General features: G+C 35.2%; 1 protein-coding gene across 1 annotated transcript in view; it reads left to right on the top strand.

Annotated features, from left to right (window-relative positions):
* The first annotated feature begins 970 nt into the window (after window positions 1-970).
* Window positions 971-18,519, top strand: part of LOC149801488 (adipokinetic hormone/corazonin-related peptide receptor variant I-like) — a 48,586-nt gene continuing 31,037 nt past the window's right edge. The window contains exon 1 of the mRNA XM_089956807.1: window positions 971-1,450. Within this exon, the coding sequence (XP_089812933.1) occupies window positions 971-1,450 (480 nt within the window). The remainder of the gene's footprint in view (window positions 1,451-18,519) is intronic.

Below are 18,519 nucleotides of genomic sequence, written 5' to 3'. Positions count from 1 at the left end.
TATATATATATAGAGAGAGAGAGAGAGAGAGAGAGAGAGAGAGAGACACATGGTTTCCTTATAATCTGCCTGATAGTGTTTTAGTTTTTCCTAGATAATCGGGACACCTTAAAAAGCAAGCCGTGTTCGAAAATGAGCTAAAGAAAAGCCAAACACGATATATATATATATATATATATATATATATATATATATATATATATATATATATATATATATATATATATATATATATATATATACTTTTCGCCTGTCATTAGACTCGATAATGCTGATCCGTTTGTAACTCTGCGATACCTGCCTGCCAACCAATCGATTCCTTCGCAGCACAATGATAGCAGTAATCAGCTCAGGTTAGCCACCATATATTATTTTAATCATTTCTCCGTTGAATGATCCAGAAGACTTGTTCGTACCTCTCTGGTATGAGATCTGAGTGGAGTCACATCGCCGAATCAATCATTCGACTGACAGAGTTAGAGCAGCAGATTGGGAATGTAATCTGTAATCAAGGTATGTCCAATTGCATTGATGAAAAACTTGTGATGCACCTTTAAAAGGCTTTGGTGTGTTTGATACCTGCTTATCAGTACTGAAGAAGCGTTTTACAGCATATATGAACATCCAAATGTACGACGTACATGATTTATATACGTAAAACGGACTGAAAATGATGTGTTTCGTAAAACTGTATATATTTGCAACTGGAACAATTCGTATGTCAACAAAAGGTTAGAAAAAACGGATATTTTACACGACAGAACGTGATATTCATGGGCAAATGAGTGTACTTTAATTTACAAAACAATCTGACTATATTTCTATACCTCGCATAGGTGTCTGGTACTTCAGCAATATGGTTCTTTTCTTAATTTTTATGATGATCAAGACGACATACACTGAAAACCCATTTCAAGGAACTTACACCAAAAGCCGCATGTGCTCATTCTGCAACCACACCGCATCCACCATGTCCTACGATCAAGTATGTAGCCCCACCAACGTTTCAACCCCTGAGCTTCCACCCGAAATGCAGTTCGGAAGTCAAAACATCATCTCAGTTGCTGCCTATTCTTGCTTCTTTGTGATAGCAGCCTGTGGAAACTTGACAGTCTTTATAACGCTCTTCCGAAACAGAAAAATAAAGTCTAGAGTAAACTTATTTATACTGCATCTTTCCGTGGCAGATTTAATCGTAACATTCATTATGATGCCGCTAGAAATCGGATGGCACACCACGGTTTCATGGAGAGCCGGTGACCTCGGGTGTCGTGTGCTCATGTTTTTCAGGACCTTTGGATTATACTTGTCCTCATTTGTTTTGGTTACAATCTCTCTAGATCGTTACTTTGCAATTTTGCACCCTCTGAGTTTGAACGATGCCGACAGGAGAGGCAAGATAATGTTGGCCTTTGCTTGGATATTTAGCGCTGTTGCTAGTATTCCACAGGTAAGACACTATTTGATAATATCATTTATAAATTTTTTATATATTTTGGGTAGCATTTAATGAAATCTATAAAATATTTTCAGCTGATTTGCTGATCTGAAATCCATTATTGTTATTGATGCATCCAAACATGTTCTGCATTCGAATTAGAATAGTGTGAAAGGTACACCAGCAAAGTCTTACTCCCTTGACTCGCGCATAATAAGTAAGGGGAGAAATAGTCGCATAGTCGCACAATCGCTATGCTTTATAATCAGAGTGAAAAAGCTCATTTGTTATGTACAGATGTTCCCAAAAGACGATTTATAGAACTCTCGAGTTGGAATTTCGAAAACCAATACAGTTTGATATGCTTTAAAAACCAAAGTGGACGATGAAGATAAGATACTGGGAACTTCAAAGACGACGGAGTTTTTCCAAGACATAACAAAACGTTCCGCTTGAAAAGCGAAAACTGACATTCTAATATGTTATGAAGTCGTTTGTTACGTCATATGACCATTAAGTCGATGATCTGCTATTCATGGGAAGACAAATGACATTTACTCGTGGGAAGACCAATTACAACTTCTACTCAGTACAAGACAAATTACATACACTACTCATGGCAAGACAAAATGACAGCTTCTACTTAGTGCAAGACAAAATGACAGCTTCTACTCATGGCAAGACAAAATGAAAGCTTCTACTCAGTGCAAGACAAAAGGACAGCTTCTACTCATGGCAAGACAAAATGACAGCTTCTACTTAGTGCAAGACAAAATGACAGCTTCTACTCATGGCAAGACAAAATGAAAGCTTCTACTCAGTGCAAGACAAAATGACAGCTTCTACTCATGGCAAGACAAAATGAAAGCTTCTACTTAGTGCAAGACAAAATGACAGCTTCTACTCATGGCAAGACAAAATGAAAGCTTCTACTCAGTGCAAGACAAAAGGACAGCTTCTACTCATGGCAAGACAAAATGACAGCTTCTACTTAGTGCAAGACAAAATGACAGCTTCTACTCATGGCAAGACAAAATGAAAGCTTCTACTCAGTGCAAGACAAAATGACAGCCTCTACTCATGGCAAGACAAAATGACAGCTTCTACTCAGTGCAAGACAAAATGACAGCTTCTACTCATGGCAAGACAAAATGAAAGCTTCTACTCAGTGCAAGACAAAAGTACAGCTTCTACTCAGTGCAAGACAAAAGTACAGCTTCTACTCATGGCAAGACAAAATTACAGCTTCTACTCAGTGCAAGACAAAATGACAGCTTCTACTCATGGCAAGACAAAATGAAAGCTTCTACTCAGTGCAAGACAAAAGTACAGCTTCTACTCAGTGCAAGACAAAAGTACAGCTTCTACTCATGGCAAGACAAAATTACAGCTTCTACTCAGTGCAAGACAAAATGACAGCTTCTACTCAGTGCAAGACAAAATTACAGCTTCTACAAGAGAAATGAGAATCATAGAGTTTTCAAAAAAAATCCAAGATTTTGTGTTGAATCTATAACACAAAATGCCATACAATGAGGAATGAAAGTCAGATTGTCGTTTCTTTATATCCTAAAATGACACGTTCTCCTTATGGAGACAGAAAGGAATGTGTCCAACGTGACACAGCAATATATGCTTCTCAGCTATATTTAAATAAACATTTCTCGTCCGTAAATCAGTGTTAACGTGCATACATATCCATATGCGTGATGTTGACTTTCACAACATTTAAAAGAATTCTTAAATAGTTTTTCAAATTGCATTAGCTACAAAAAGGAAACATTTTACTCCAGTACCAGTATGCCGTCGTACACTGAAAATGACTTCGGTTTTCTATAAAGATAAGCAACGGAAAATGTTTATAATAAGCGTTAATGTCAAAGACAACAGTAAATTGGAATATCTTATTTGCGATAGTACAAGTGACTATACATTTTTAGTTGATTGGAATATACATTTATTTCACTAAATTTCCTCAGGGTCAACGGTCTTTGGATGTCATTAGAATAATACGTGCCAGCTTTCTGTAACACAGATGACATACATGCTGCTGGTGATTTTGACAAAAATGAAAAATGTAGTAGGAATGATTTTTTCTTCATTCTTTCCACAAACATTTCTCTAATTTATTTGATACATTTAACAACAGCTTTGAATTGTCAAAGTCAAAACGTCTTATAAAGAGGGAGTGTTACGTTCAATATTACCTCCATGGCCGATAAAACGCCTTATAAAGAGGGAGTGTTTCGTTCAATGTTACATCCATGGCCGATAAAACGCCTTATAAAGAGGGAGTGTTACGTTCAATATTACCTCCATGGCCGATTTAACGATCAAACTGTTGATTTGTACTTGCGGTTGCTTTTTTTCCCATTTTTGCTGATTACTGGCACAGGTGCTGGTGTAATCGACAATCTCTCACAAGTGTAAAATCTGAAGCTATTTTCACTTATTGCATTACACATCAATTGATTTAGTTAGCTACTAGTCTCTGAAGCTATCAGAAAATGAGAAGACCTAAAGTCGTTCATTTCTTGAGAAGTGTCCTGTTGTCATTTCTCGGTGAGTTCAAGTACTTGTGTTGTCAGAAAACCCACAGCTATAAGCAACCTTCCAGAAGAAGGAATATGATGTCCATTATATTTCAAACTACGGGGGTGGGTAAATGGACAGCATGTTGAACTTTAAACAAACGCGATGCGGGCTCGAATCCTCCTTAGTATCTCAGTATTTATACTGCTTGGCCGACTTTGTTCTTCTACGGGTAAAGGCACTTTACAATAGCCTCTGCACGATATAATATTTCATCTGCTGATGTGAATTTATATAAAAACCATACTTTGTCTGTCTATCTGTCTGTCTCCCTCTCTATCTTTATATATATATATATATATATATATATATATATATATATATATATATATATATATATATATATATATATATATATATATATATATATATATATATATCGTTATACGGTTTGTGCTCAATGAATATAACATTTTGCAAATATGGAGAAAGTAATTTCTGCTCACAGTTCTTATTAACCGAACCCATCTGAGGCCCCTGTTCCGTGAAACATTATTCATTTATTCTTCATATAAAATTGAACGGTGTCATCAAATGTGCACATAAGTCATACAATGTAGGTCAGGTGCGTTCTCGACCCAGAGTCCTTTTCACTGTTTCGCTCTTAAAACCACCAGTACATTATTCAAAAACTATATGTAATAGACAGACTAAATGTCAGCATTTTTTTAAAAATAAATCCTGAAAAAAAAAACACTCAAGGCCTAATCATTTTGGGACTTTTACAGAATGCAACTCATTCTGACAACATATTTATCTCGCTAAGACACGTACATATATTAATTATGCTCATCATTTTTTTTTAAGCTGGGCTCAAACGTTTTACAGTTTTCAGAGACAAATGGTGCAATTGTAATTTTGGTTTTGCTTTCTTGTCACTGTGAGATGGATTGTTATTATTTAATACATTTGTTTTTACTTTGAATTTATCAGCGGCAAAGAAAAAAGTAAAAGAGTTAATGTTATAAGATGTGCTCACAAACGATTAATGCTGCATCTAGTTAGACATGCGTCTCTATTAATCTTTCTTTGATAGAAGCAAGGGCAAGTGTGTTTGTTTTTCGCTGACGCTGACGCTATTACAACCAGCATAACTTGTATATGAGCTCCTGCTATCGCCACGACAATAGAATCAACAGCGATAATTTGGACTACTGCAAACATTACAGCTAGTACTCATGCTATTTCTAATAATGTAATTACGTCTACAGCTATTATTCATGCTAACTCTAATAATATAATTACTTCTACAGCTCGTACTCATACTACTTCTAATAAGATATTACTTCTACAACTAGTACTCATACTACTTATAATATTATTACTTATACAGCTTGTACTCATACTACCTCTAATAATGCAATTACTTCCATAGCTAGTACTCATACTACCTCCAATAATGTAATTACCTTTACAGCTAGTATTCATACTACCTCTAATAATGCAATTACTTACACAGATAGTACTCATACTAACTCCAATAACGTAATAACTTCTACAGCTAGTACTAATACTACTTCTAATAATATAATTACTTCTACAGATAGTACTCATACTGCTTCTAATAATACAATACCTCTATAGCAAGTACTCATACTACCTCTAATAATGCAATTACTTACACAGATAGTACTAACACTACTTCTAATAATATAATTGCCTCTACAGCTAGTACTCATACTACCTCTAATAATGCAATCAATCCCACAGATAGTACTACTTCTAATAATATAATTACTTCTACAGCTAGTACTCATACTACTTCTAATAATACATTACCTCTACAGCTAGTACTCATACTACCTCCAATAACGTACTTACTTCTACAGCTAGTACTCATACTACTTCTAATAATATAATTACTTACACAGCTAATAATATTACTACTTCTAATGATATATTACCTCTACAGCTAGTACTCATACTACCTCTAATAATGCAATTATTTCCACAGCTAGTACTCATACTACTTCTAATAGTGTAATTACTTCTACAGCTTGTACTCATATTACCTCTAATGATGCAATTCCTTCTACAGCTAGTACTGATACTACCTCTAATAATGTAATTACTTCTACAGCTAGTACTCATACTACTTCTAATTATGTAATTACGTCTACGGCTAGTACTCATACTAACTCTAATAATATAATTACTTCCATAGCTATTACTCATGCTACTTCTAATAATGTAATTACGTCTACAACTATTTGTTATATTAACTCTAATGATGTAATTACTTCTACTACTACTGCTGATACAGTTATTGATCTAGTACTCCATTCCTTATACTCGCAGTTATAGTTTACCCATGAACGCATCTAATGTTAGCTTTTAGGATGTTATTTGTTGTTCTACTTTATCCTTTGTAAAACCAGTACTGTTGCTGTTAACACTACTGCTTTTACTACTACTACTACTACTGCAACTATTCCTTTTGCTGCTGCTGTTAATACAACTGCTGCTATCACTCCTGAATGTTTAACTACTACTATTACTTATATTGCTGCTACTTAGCTTCCACAGAGACGATTATATTATTTCATTAAATTATACTCAAACTAACATAATTTGTGTATGTTATTATCGGAAGAAATATTCCCCATCATATCAGCTATGATCTGTACATTGTAAACGAGTGGAACGTGCTTTGATATCCCTAGTTAGTGTGCTGTTGTCCTGAGCGTCCCTTTGATACACTTTTTAGAAATACGACTATAGTGACTTGTGTTAACGTTTCTTGCCATTGAGTCATGGAAGACACTTAGCGAGACATCACTATGGTAAAGAACGTGTAAGTGAACAAATGCTTCCGTTATGTATTTCTATATGCACGATTACTCAATAATTAAGACCGGTTCCATGTTGAAAATTATGCAACTATCATGGACTTTGATGTATAAGACGAAATTGATATGAAACTAAACAGGTTGATAATAAGTTGCATGAACGGTAGGCTTAACAGAAAAGGATTACTAATTAAGAAGTAAAGTCAGCTCACATTCAATCGCTGACATGGAATAATAGCAGAGGAATTGTGGAAAATATAAACCTGTTCAATAGTAACTGAGATCTTAAGAACTGAATATTTGAGCCTCGAGTTAACATTAATTTCCTGGTAACAAGCATATATTTCCTGCTGACAAACATGTATATCTATTATTCAAAATCCTTCTTTATAAATGTATGAAAATACGCATCCTTTATTTTTTAACAATAATTATGATCACATTAACCAGGCAATATATGTACTTAATTATGATTCAGTCTTTCTGTTTTGACAACAATGAGAGAAAAAGAGGGTAACATCTGTGTAGAAAAGGCATTACCTTACAAAGTCGATTTGTCAACATGTTCTTCTTGATAGTGATATTTGGTGGAATAATTAAGATATTCATAACAGCAATAATAATAATAATAATAATAATAATATATACATTTTGAAAGATTTAAGAACATACATCAAACAGGATGTTACCACACACACGATGATTTTTCTTTGCTGATATCAATGTTAGAATGTTCACATCTGATTAACTGTACCAAACGTAATTGTGGCAAAATGTTAAAAGCGTAGACTTTCACTTGAACTCTGAAGTTGTATGCAGGCTTTACATCTACAAGTATATATATATCGAACGGTGTTAATTACAAAGAAATATTTCCGCCTCCATCTTGAACGTAATGAAATTGTCACAGTTGATAACCTTAATGTTATTAATGTTAAATCCAGACCACTTTTGTCATTTTTAGAATCAAACATTATTGTTCCTATCTCATGGTGGAATAAATTGATAGTTGCCCTTATTTGCTATAGAAGTTGTATTGCAGTAATGGTTTTGAAAAGTGCCTACATTTTGCCTACAGTTTCACGCACAGTTTGCAAACGATTCAGAGAGAATCCACAAATAATATTAATGCATTGTGATATATAAAATAACGCCTGTCAGACAGAGATATTAGGTGACTTCCAATAGTTTATGTTCCAGGTATGAAGATCAATTGTTGACCCTTTCATAATGTTGCCGTTCCAAAATCGTTCCTAGAATTTGCCGTTACAATTAATATTTATCTTTCCTTGTTTACTTCCCGAGAGTATATTTCTTTAACTATAGCAAAGAATCCATATGATCACACTAGAGTTTCTTCTTATGACTGGAATGAAGGCAAGCATGTCACAATCTACCCACAAATCAGTAGAATTACTTCTCACTACTGCAGTGAGGGCATACATGTTTGTCCATAAATGCAGTCTATCATTCCTAAATGTTTCTGTTAAGCTTTTTCAAAGCAAAAGAGATGAAAAACTATCTGACACTATATTCCAAGAAATCAAGCTTTGACCTTTTCCTTCTGAATTTAAAAATTCTAATACCCTATACCTATACATTACAAAGCCGCATAAAATGACCAAACGCACTTACAAGATAATTAGATTGGCAATATTCTTTCCGGCATAATAAATAATAAGTATATCTGTACAACGCTTGTACCTGTACCACAAGTCTTAACTATTTTAAGTAAAGCAGAGTTTACACTGAAGTTTCAACTATTAATTAGAGAAACCTACGTACGTGATGTTTGTGTACTACGTTTCATCCTTGCAGACTAAACGTCAATTGTTTTCTCTTAATATATGTAATTCCTGAAGAGGCATATCTATCTATCTATCTATCTATCTATCCACACACACACACACACACACACACACACACACACACACACACACATATATATATATTAGTAGTAGTAGTAGTAGATCAAAGTATTACTTGTCAGAATATACTAACAATCTTTTGAAGAAATGCCTATGAAAATCTTTCTTAAAAAGCCTAAAGCAAAACAAAACTAAATAAAGACATAATCGTGTTTGCAATTGTGGCTGTTGATATATACTTAGCATACTAAGGGCAGCCTAGTTTATACCTTTAGAAATTTATATACTTAGCATACTAAGGGTAGCCTAGTTTATACCTTAGAAATTTACATGATAATGCCAGGCCTTGTAAAATCATTACGGTTTAACCAGCTTCAAGATGTCGTAACCACTAATATTTATAACATTTGTAACAATTCAATAACAACAAAAACTAAATAACACAATCGACGTTCATTTACATTTAGACGCAGACGAGGCTTGAAACAGTGTGCTTCTACTAACCATTCATAATATACCTGAAAGTAACAGTATAGGATGCTCAGACATACAATTTACTTTACTGCATCGCAGTTGGTTAATACTTGCTTCACGGGACGCTATTAATGTGTCTGAAGTCTTTTACTCCCTGCGCTTGGCCTGGCCATAAATATTCCTATTCTTGCCGATAATATCTAATAAGTTGTTGCATTAAGCTTTTCACTATTGTCTGGTGTTGATACCCAAGCCAAAACGCACGCCCGATATTTATGAACGCCTCTGGTGATTTCAGCCATTATTTTATGCTTTTTATGCAGTCTTCCGATCCATCAGCAATTTTAAGCTATTTCTGTTCAAAGATCCTTATTTCTGTTTCCTAAACTTATGCTCGCTCCCGCTGCTGTTACTAATATGACGACGATGAAAATATGTAGTAATAGTAGTAGCAGTACTGCAATGTAGTGTAGTGTAATTCTGACTGGTTCTGGTCATAGACCAGAACAGTGTATGCGATAGCTATTTGTCTGTCTCTTGTCGTCGGTCTTTTGTCCATTCGTCTGCTGTCTTTTAGCACAGGTTAGTTGCCACTTCTGCTCCTTAACTACTTATAAGATGGTCACGAAAATTTGCACACATATTCATCCAAATGTTTAGTTCGTCTAGCATGAAAATAGTGTCGCTTGGACAGCCAATATGGCCGCCATGACGTCCTCTTGAACTGACAGCCAGAGTGACTCGATTTTCACCAAATTACTCATTATGATATTTACATGGACTTCTATTCAAATGGTGCTGATTTAACATAAAATATTTCCGCTATGTCGGTCAGTGATACCCCTCCACTAAAATAATTCATATGACGCCTCGTTGGTCTTAAATGATGATTCTGACAATAGGACATCCAATATGAACACTACAGCGGCCATCTTGAAAATCTTGTCATCGTGAATCCTTCTGACGGGATGTTTATATTGACATGGACTGTTCGCTATTAGACTTCCTATGATGACTAGTTGGTTCTAAATGCAAATGATTCCAATTTGACATGCAATATGGCCGATATGGCTGCCATATTTAAAACCTTGTTATTGATATTCCTTCTAAATTGATTGCCATGACAATATTGCTTGAATTGTCACCAACGATTAACAAGAAAATATTACCTTCTGTTACATTGATCTTGACCTAAATGTAAACGGCAGCGAGAGAGAGAGAGAGATGTACACACTACACATTAGAGATGTGTGCTATTACCAGGTATGTCGGTTTAACGCGGTATGTTTGAACTTTTTTAATTATACTTGTATGTCACTAGTTTCCAACAGTAAGGAATGTAAAGAAATTCCGATTAATCTTGTTTTGAGTTTAATGATATTAACATCGTGTTTTCGTTTTTGATGACAGAATAATTTTTAAAGTCTTATTGTTTTACACAGCGGTTGTATCTGTCACAAAAATGGTGGATATTACAAATATAAGTACATGTATGATCTTTGAATTACATGTTTGACACGTGTCACGCATGCCAACAAGGTGTCCAAATGGAATGTTGTGAAGCACATTCAGAACCATTTACCCACCCACTCACCCCACAAAAAGAGAGATATAAACACGTCATTTTTTTAGTTATTTACTAGCGTTTGGGAATACACGAAGCATATGTATTCAGTGATAAGAATTCATGTTTGATAATTTCGTAAAAGATTTTTCTTTCAGGGAATCAAAAGGGAGCGTGTTCTGAAAGAAAAATATTTTTTTCAACGGCAAAAAATAAAGAAGTGACATCATTTTAAATTAAGCTACAGCAGACCATTGCATCAAGTTAATTAGAATATTCGATGTTGAGTGATGCATAACTGAGTATTAATCTATATATAAATTGGAATATGGTAGACCTAATATAATGACGCTCACGCTCTCAGTACACTATAGTGATAAAGCTCATAAAACTTTGTCCAATGTAGGTTCGAACTTCCTCTGGTTTTCAATGTGAAGTTTATATTTATCGCGAATCACTAGATCATTGAAATATATGTGTGCGAGGATGTAATCAAGCAACAATCTATTATTTCCTAGAATAAAACATACTTTATAGGTAAGGTGAGCAATTCTTTCAAACTTGTCTGTTATTTCAAACAGGTTGTTGAAGTATGATATGCAGCCAGAAGGATTAGTGCTCTGATGTGACAGACCTTCATCATGTTTCTTAACGGTGAAGCCAATGCGGGTTTAGTAACAAGTCTCTATGCCACTCTTTCACGATTTCATCTTCTTGGATTTGGATCTAATCTTTTTTCAAGATAATACTGCAACTTTTAGGTCATCATTAGACATTAGTGATCGACGTGACGTCTGTCAGTAGCGTGATTTTCTTAGTAGTGTTTTTAGCAAAACTTTTCACTAAGGTTTTTGCTTGTTTTGACAATCGTACGGGCACAATTCGTCTTTTTGGTGACTACATTATTTGGTGTTCTTGATTGTCCATTTCCATGTTCATGTTTGTTATGAGCGGATTTAGGGCAATTTATGGTCAGTTGTTTTCAGACTCTCGATTGTTTGGGTATTCTCGAATTCATTAGAGAACATTGCCTTCACCGTCTTGCCGAGGGATAAGGCACACAGAATATTCAGACTTTGATGACCCGATTTGATAGGAAAATGGCCCCCGTCGCTGCTTCCTGAAAGTCTTCGTGGGAAATTATTTCTGTGTTTTTGGTACCCAACTGGCGTGTGGCTTCAGACAGGACCAAGTATGTTTTCAAGTACTTCTTGTATGCAGCGTGACTCTTATATCTTCCTTTAAATTTGTTCCTTTCATGTCCTTCAATTTACACACATGCATAATACGAAACAGCTTGTCTAGCTCATAGATAAATATCCTTGGTCGAAAATGCGTTTAGTTTTTCTGATTCAAAACCAGTCTCCCGTTTTTCAGCACAGAATAGGATGTTGACGATGATATCTTCCGTGATCTACTGTGATAATTTTATTCTCGTATTCATTGGTGTTCAAGGGCAATCAATTAACTACTTCCACTGCGTTCTGGGTTCTTACTTGTTCTGGTGTACGTCTGTCGTTAAGATGGCCTGATTGAATCAATGCTTTTACAAGACGTGGTAGTTAGTGCTTCAGCGTTTTCTCTTGTGTAAAATGTTTCCAAATACGTTCTTTCAAAGTTGGACGACATACTCTTTGTTGTCTTGATTTTTGGTCGTGAAACTGTCGATTGAGAAATTTAGTAACTTTGTCCGTTTGCCACAGCAGAGGATGACGATCGCTTTCTTTCAACACCATTGTCAGAGTTTGCAGCAATTCTCTACCTCTTTGGAATGTCAAGGACACAAACTCAGCTACTTTTGAAAACAGATCAAACACACAAAATATAAACTTGTAGGCTTGAAAGTGCGAAGCTTAATGTACAGGATCTCTTCGACCATGATGCTCAATCCTTGCCACCCTCGTATGTTGTCTTGCAAATATTCATCGACTAGCTTTGTATGATTGTTCATGGATTGCTGTTTAAATTATTGTTGCACATCGCTGGAAATGTATACGTTTGACTGCTACCTAGCCTGTGACTTATGACGGATGGTAACACATGCTGGTAAGGATCTGGTCCATTTTGGCAAATTCAATCAGTTTCCTGTGCTGAGATGGCTGCTTTTGATCTAATGCTTTACGTCTTATACGTGCAATGGGTAGGAGTGAGCAAGGAAGCTCCACCGTGTGTGATGGGTTCTTGTTCACCTCTCTACCAATTCATTTCCTTTCTGCTCTGACGGAGGGGTAATCAACATATCGTTCTTGTCCAGGCTTACATTTTTGTTTGTTGAATTGCAGTGAGTGGCAACGTTGTCGTAGGTGTTTTAGCTGTTAGAGTTTGAAAATCCTTCTACTCTTCCTGTCCGTGTTCCTCGCTTTGCTTCAGCACAGGCATCTACTTTAAAGATTGACAGCGCTGAACCAATCACCAATATAGTTTTCTCAGTCTTAAATAGAAGTGCTGCCATCGCAAAAGTTAAAATCGTTTACGGAATTTACTAAAATGGATCTGGAAATTGCTTTTTATTTTTATTTTCATGATACTCAAGATGGTGTTCTTGACCTGTTTGGGTCATCTTTGAGAACCCATATAAATAAACATGATTTCCTTTCTTCTGCTTGCTTTCGTGATAAATTACTTTTTTCAAAAGGGATGAAATAGCTAATACCAGTGTGACAAGCGCGTTGCATTCGCATTAGCCTAATCGATCTATGAAATCCCAATTGTGTTGCTCACAATTGTAATTAAGATTTGTATCTGGCTATTTTGAGCATTACCACTTACGAGGAATTGAGCTAAGAGTGCGATACGCTTTGATTTGTTGAAATAAAGTTGCCGATATAGAAATTATACTGGCTTTGCGATGTTGCCCTTTATGGGGTAAATAAAAGCTCTCTGTTGTCCTCATTTTAAACTATCATGTCTCAGTTTTCATAAAAACAGCAATACGTAGCAGGTTACAAATGACAATGATATTCGTGTGACCTTCAACATGGCATCATAGTGGTCAATTTAGAAATTTCATGATCGCTATTCCTATTATATGAAAGATGAGATTTTGTTATACAGGAACCAGGCATAATCCTGTCAACATCAGGATGATACTTTGCATACACAACATGTCTTGCACTTGAATTTGTTTCTTTTTCCCATTTCTTACGGTTGCGAGTAAGCTAATTGTTACTCTGTGCTACACCACAGAATAAGTTGTGAAGGCGGGTCAAAAAGAGTTATTTATTAAATCCAACGTTATAAAAATTCGGTTTTACCAGAAGAGAGATAGGTCAAGAAAAAAATATATTCAAGAAATTGCAAATATACAAGACTTTCCAATGTAAGGTATATGACCTTTCTTTAATCACTTTGAAAATCGAGGATGCAGTCATAACCAGAGAGTTTTGGAATTCTGGTAATTAAACAGGATAGAAACATGATTCAAATTTGGACTATTTACATTACATAAACAGAAATATCTAACATTTTGTGTTTTCTACCGTCTGGCTTCTTTTTTATTTTTCACGGTGTTGGTTGAGTAAACATTTTAACACATCATAGTTCTGAACTACGTCTCATATCCAGATGCGCATACTGTTCCATTGTAGAGTCGGTTGGTGCAAATCACAAGCGACACAAAATTCTTGATCGGTGTTTTATATTCGCAAGGTTAGACATATTTCTTCCTCTCATAGGGGTAGAATAGTTTATATCGCCATTGAATAACATTACTTTCTCACGAACAGAAAAATGTTTTATTTTTGTTCGTCATTGCTGTCATATTGTTTTTTGTCGTCATTACTATCATATCTTTTCAGAGCATATCAATATGTGCGTTAAAGTGGTTGGTCAGGTAAACATCGCTTCTAACTTAACACACACACACGCATCTACACACACAAGCACAGACACGTTGCACCTTGTCCAAGTTCAACTGGGTATCGTTCTGTAGAATTAATTCTTCTAAAAGAAACGAGTTATCCACTATGTCTGGAATACTTTGAATGATATTCTCACACGGAATTTGGCGCAACACTTGGTGTTGCAGTTGTCGAATCGAACGTCTTAGATTGCAGTAATGAATGTCTGGTCGTCTTAACACTTTTGCGGCATTCCTTCTGATATCATAAAGATGCCAATGGTTGAAAAATGAACGCCATTTTGGATGTAATTCTTCTGTACTTTTCACTTGTAACTGTACAAAATATATGTAAATATGCTTTTTCAGCTTCAAAGATAAACTCTTCTTCAATATCTGTAAAATTTGTTATACAGAATTCATTACTGTCCTACAAGTAACCTCCTACAGTCATTTCGTAGCACAGAGATACCTATATTTTTTCCATTTTGTAACGTTAAGGTTGTCATTGTTATTGATGAGAGTCGTTAGACACTTTCTGGACCACTCGTGTGAATGGAATGAGAGCGGAGAAACCATTGGGCATGTTCCTTGTAGGTTTAGTCTTCAAACTACCATTAACGCTTCTATTTAGCTTAAACTGAAATATGCTCAACGCCATGCGAGAAACGCTAAAATCAAAAATGAAATAGAAGATAAGACAAAATAACGAAGACATCCAGACTGAATAATGTATAATTTGATTATTGTGGAACTGTCTCTGTCTCTGTCCCTCTCTGTATTTCTGTCTGTCTCTCTCTCTCTCTCCTCAAACACTTTGACGCGTACGCTCACAGACGAAGAGATAGGTAGATCGATGGATTGATTTAAATGTTTACGTATTTATTGATGGACAAATTTAAATGTTTACGTATTTATTGATGGACAAAACATGAAGCCGCGACTATATTAGCCAGCAAGAGATTTGTCGATAACCACGGACCTCAATCTCAAAGAACAGAACAAAAACAAAAAAAGCGACTAGTCACATTTAATATGAAATAATCCAAACTTACTGAAACACTTTTGTATGTGTGTGTGTATGTATGTATGTATGTATGTATGTGTGTGTGTGTGTGTGTGTGTGTGTGTGTGTGTGTGTGTGTGTGTGTGTGTGTGCGTGCGCGTGCGTATGTATGGATGGATGGATGGATGTGTGGGTGCGTGTATGTATGTATGTATGTATGTATGGATGGATGGATGGAGGGACGGATGGATGTGTGTGTGCGTGCGTGCGTGCATGCGTGCGTGTGTGTGTGTGCGTGTATGTATGTATGTATGTATGTATGTATGTATGTATGTATGTATGTATAATAATAATGATAATAATAATAATAATAATAATAAGGATTTTGTTTAGGGCCTGATCTTTAGAAGCTCTAAGCGCTTGATATCATTAGACAACATCTATAACATAAAAAACATATAATCATATTATTACAACAACAAAAAACACCATGAAATTAGAAAACATGTATGTATGTATGTAGGTAGGTAGGTAGGTAGGTAGGTACAGAGAGAGAATAAAAAAATTAGATAGGCTTTATTTTAGGGCAAAATATATATATATATATATATATATATATATATATATATATATATATATATATATATATATATATATATATATATATATATATATATGCACATTTGTCTCTTTCACGTTTACGATTTTCATCAATCAATGGAAACTGTTTACCAAACGATCTTGATATTACATCTAATCTCTCAAAAATTACACTCTTAAGAAATGATTTTCGTGTAGAGACTTTCTTACTAACACTAATAAGGCAAATTTCATTCTTCTTAATAGTTGTCCAGTGGAAATTGGAAATAAGTTAATTACTCGTTTACCACTCGTTTACCAGATTATTAAATATCGGCACGTAAATTGTATTCTTTCGTATGTGAGTGAATATATATATAAAAGACGGTAGTGACAAGTCCAAATTGGCAGACAGTTGATACATAATACCTATTGAAGGCTTCCATTGTGGGTCACCTAAATTGCAGAGGCAAAGATTCATGTTCTACAAAAAGGGTCTACAAGGGGCCAATCATTTTTTGATGCATGCATATATATATATATATTTGGACTGTCTAATGTTATACTGGACAACGCCATCTTGACAACGTCACGGTTCTTGGAGTACCAGAGAAATGAGATACAAATGTTTTGATATTATATGCGATGCCTTTGGGGTCTCTAAGCTACATGGGCTTCATCCGTGCAAAAAATGAATTTGTTTCTGTTTGAATTTTTGGGACCGTTAGTAACACGGTAACACTATGAAGAAGATTATATTAGCCCATAGCAGGTAAAGTCCCTTGTCCGATTAGGGATGATATGATGACTGGTATGGAACTAACATCCTTTTGTTCTCAAAGCCATCGTTTATCTACTGAGTCAGCCAGGCTTCTGGCATATCATAATCAAGTTTGTTAGAGCAACGAAATCTGTTCCCGGCACTACTGCAAATAACGGCACCTATCATGTATGTCGTATTGAATTAATCGCTTTGCATGCAATACCTTTCTTGCCAAACATTGTCCTTTTTCTCTCACATTTAATTTCTTCTTCTACTCACGTTTAATTTCTTCTTCTACTCACGTTTAATTTCTTCTTCTACTCACGTTTAATTTCTTCTTCTACTCACGTTTCAGTTCAATGTGTTATACCTCAAAACAAAAAAATGGGTAATCCATAATCGTATGTAAATGTGTCACTTCAGACTCGGCCAAGGCCCAGATAATTACGTTGCAATAACTGTGTTTGATTCTTGCTTGTAACGTTAAAACACTTTTTTTTTTATGGATCTTTCAACGGGACTTGATATTTTTCCCACATGGTACATTTCCTACCGTGCTTAGTGCTCACTTAAAGGAAAACAAAATTAACGTTCATATACTACGACTTGCAGCACTTCATGATGATGATGATGATGATGATGATGATCATCATCATCATCATCATCATCATCTTCATCATCATCATCATCATCATTATCATCATCATCAACAGCAGCAGCATTAGCAGCAACAACAAGAGTATCATCTTTTTCTTCAGTTTTTTAATGCTACCTTTCTATTCTTCTTTTGTATGTGTGTCACCATTAAATGACTCTTTCATAATCTACATTTTTAGGATATGCTGTGGCCAGTGTTATTTTGATAATGTGTTATCTCTATCACAATCACTATCATTATTATCATTATCATCATCGTCTGTAAAAGGATTATTATTATTATTATTATTATTATTACATAAACAGCTTTTGTGTTTGAAAACATCGGTCCATAACTTTTATTCAATGTTCGTACTGGGTTTTGCAGCATTTTTGCCCGTTCTACCAGTTTAATATGTTTGAGATGAGTGGATGATTTCTGCGTAAGGTGAAGGTCCAACTCAGGGATTCTAATGAAACAGCCTTGCAACAAGCAAGGTGCGAGCGATGGCCCTGTATATAGTGAAGAACCGATTGATTTCTCATTTGAAGTGTGACAAGAATATATATTTTCCTTTTGTACGAATATTAAAATTTCTAATTTTGTTCACAGAATCGTTTGCACACCATCAAAAAAGATGCAATTTACTGCATAGTTGGGACACGTTGCATACAGTGTGTCGTTTAGTATTTGTGTTATGCCAACATGTTAACATATACGTGTAAGTGAATCTAATTGGTACAAATAAGCCGTTAAACTCTTGCGCTACAATCTCGTTACCGATAGATTCTATCGTAGGAATCTTCCTTGACCCACCTTGTGAATCATTTATTAAATTAATTTTGCATTAGTTGTACTGAGAAGAAAGTCCGTCAGACTTCTTTATCTGCATATATCAAACGACACAGGTTTGGCTCTAAAGAGCTTCTGGCGAAGATTATAGTAGATCACTTTTCTAGAAATCGAAAGCA

Source organism: Sinohyriopsis cumingii, chromosome 4, assembly GCF_028554795.1.
Source record: "Sinohyriopsis cumingii isolate HCF-2022 chromosome 4, ASM2855479v2, whole genome shotgun sequence".
Taxonomy (NCBI): domain Eukaryota; kingdom Metazoa; phylum Mollusca; class Bivalvia; order Unionida; family Unionidae; genus Sinohyriopsis; species Sinohyriopsis cumingii.
The sequence above is the reverse complement of the archived record's forward strand: the minus strand, read 5'-3'. Positions and strand labels throughout refer to the sequence as shown.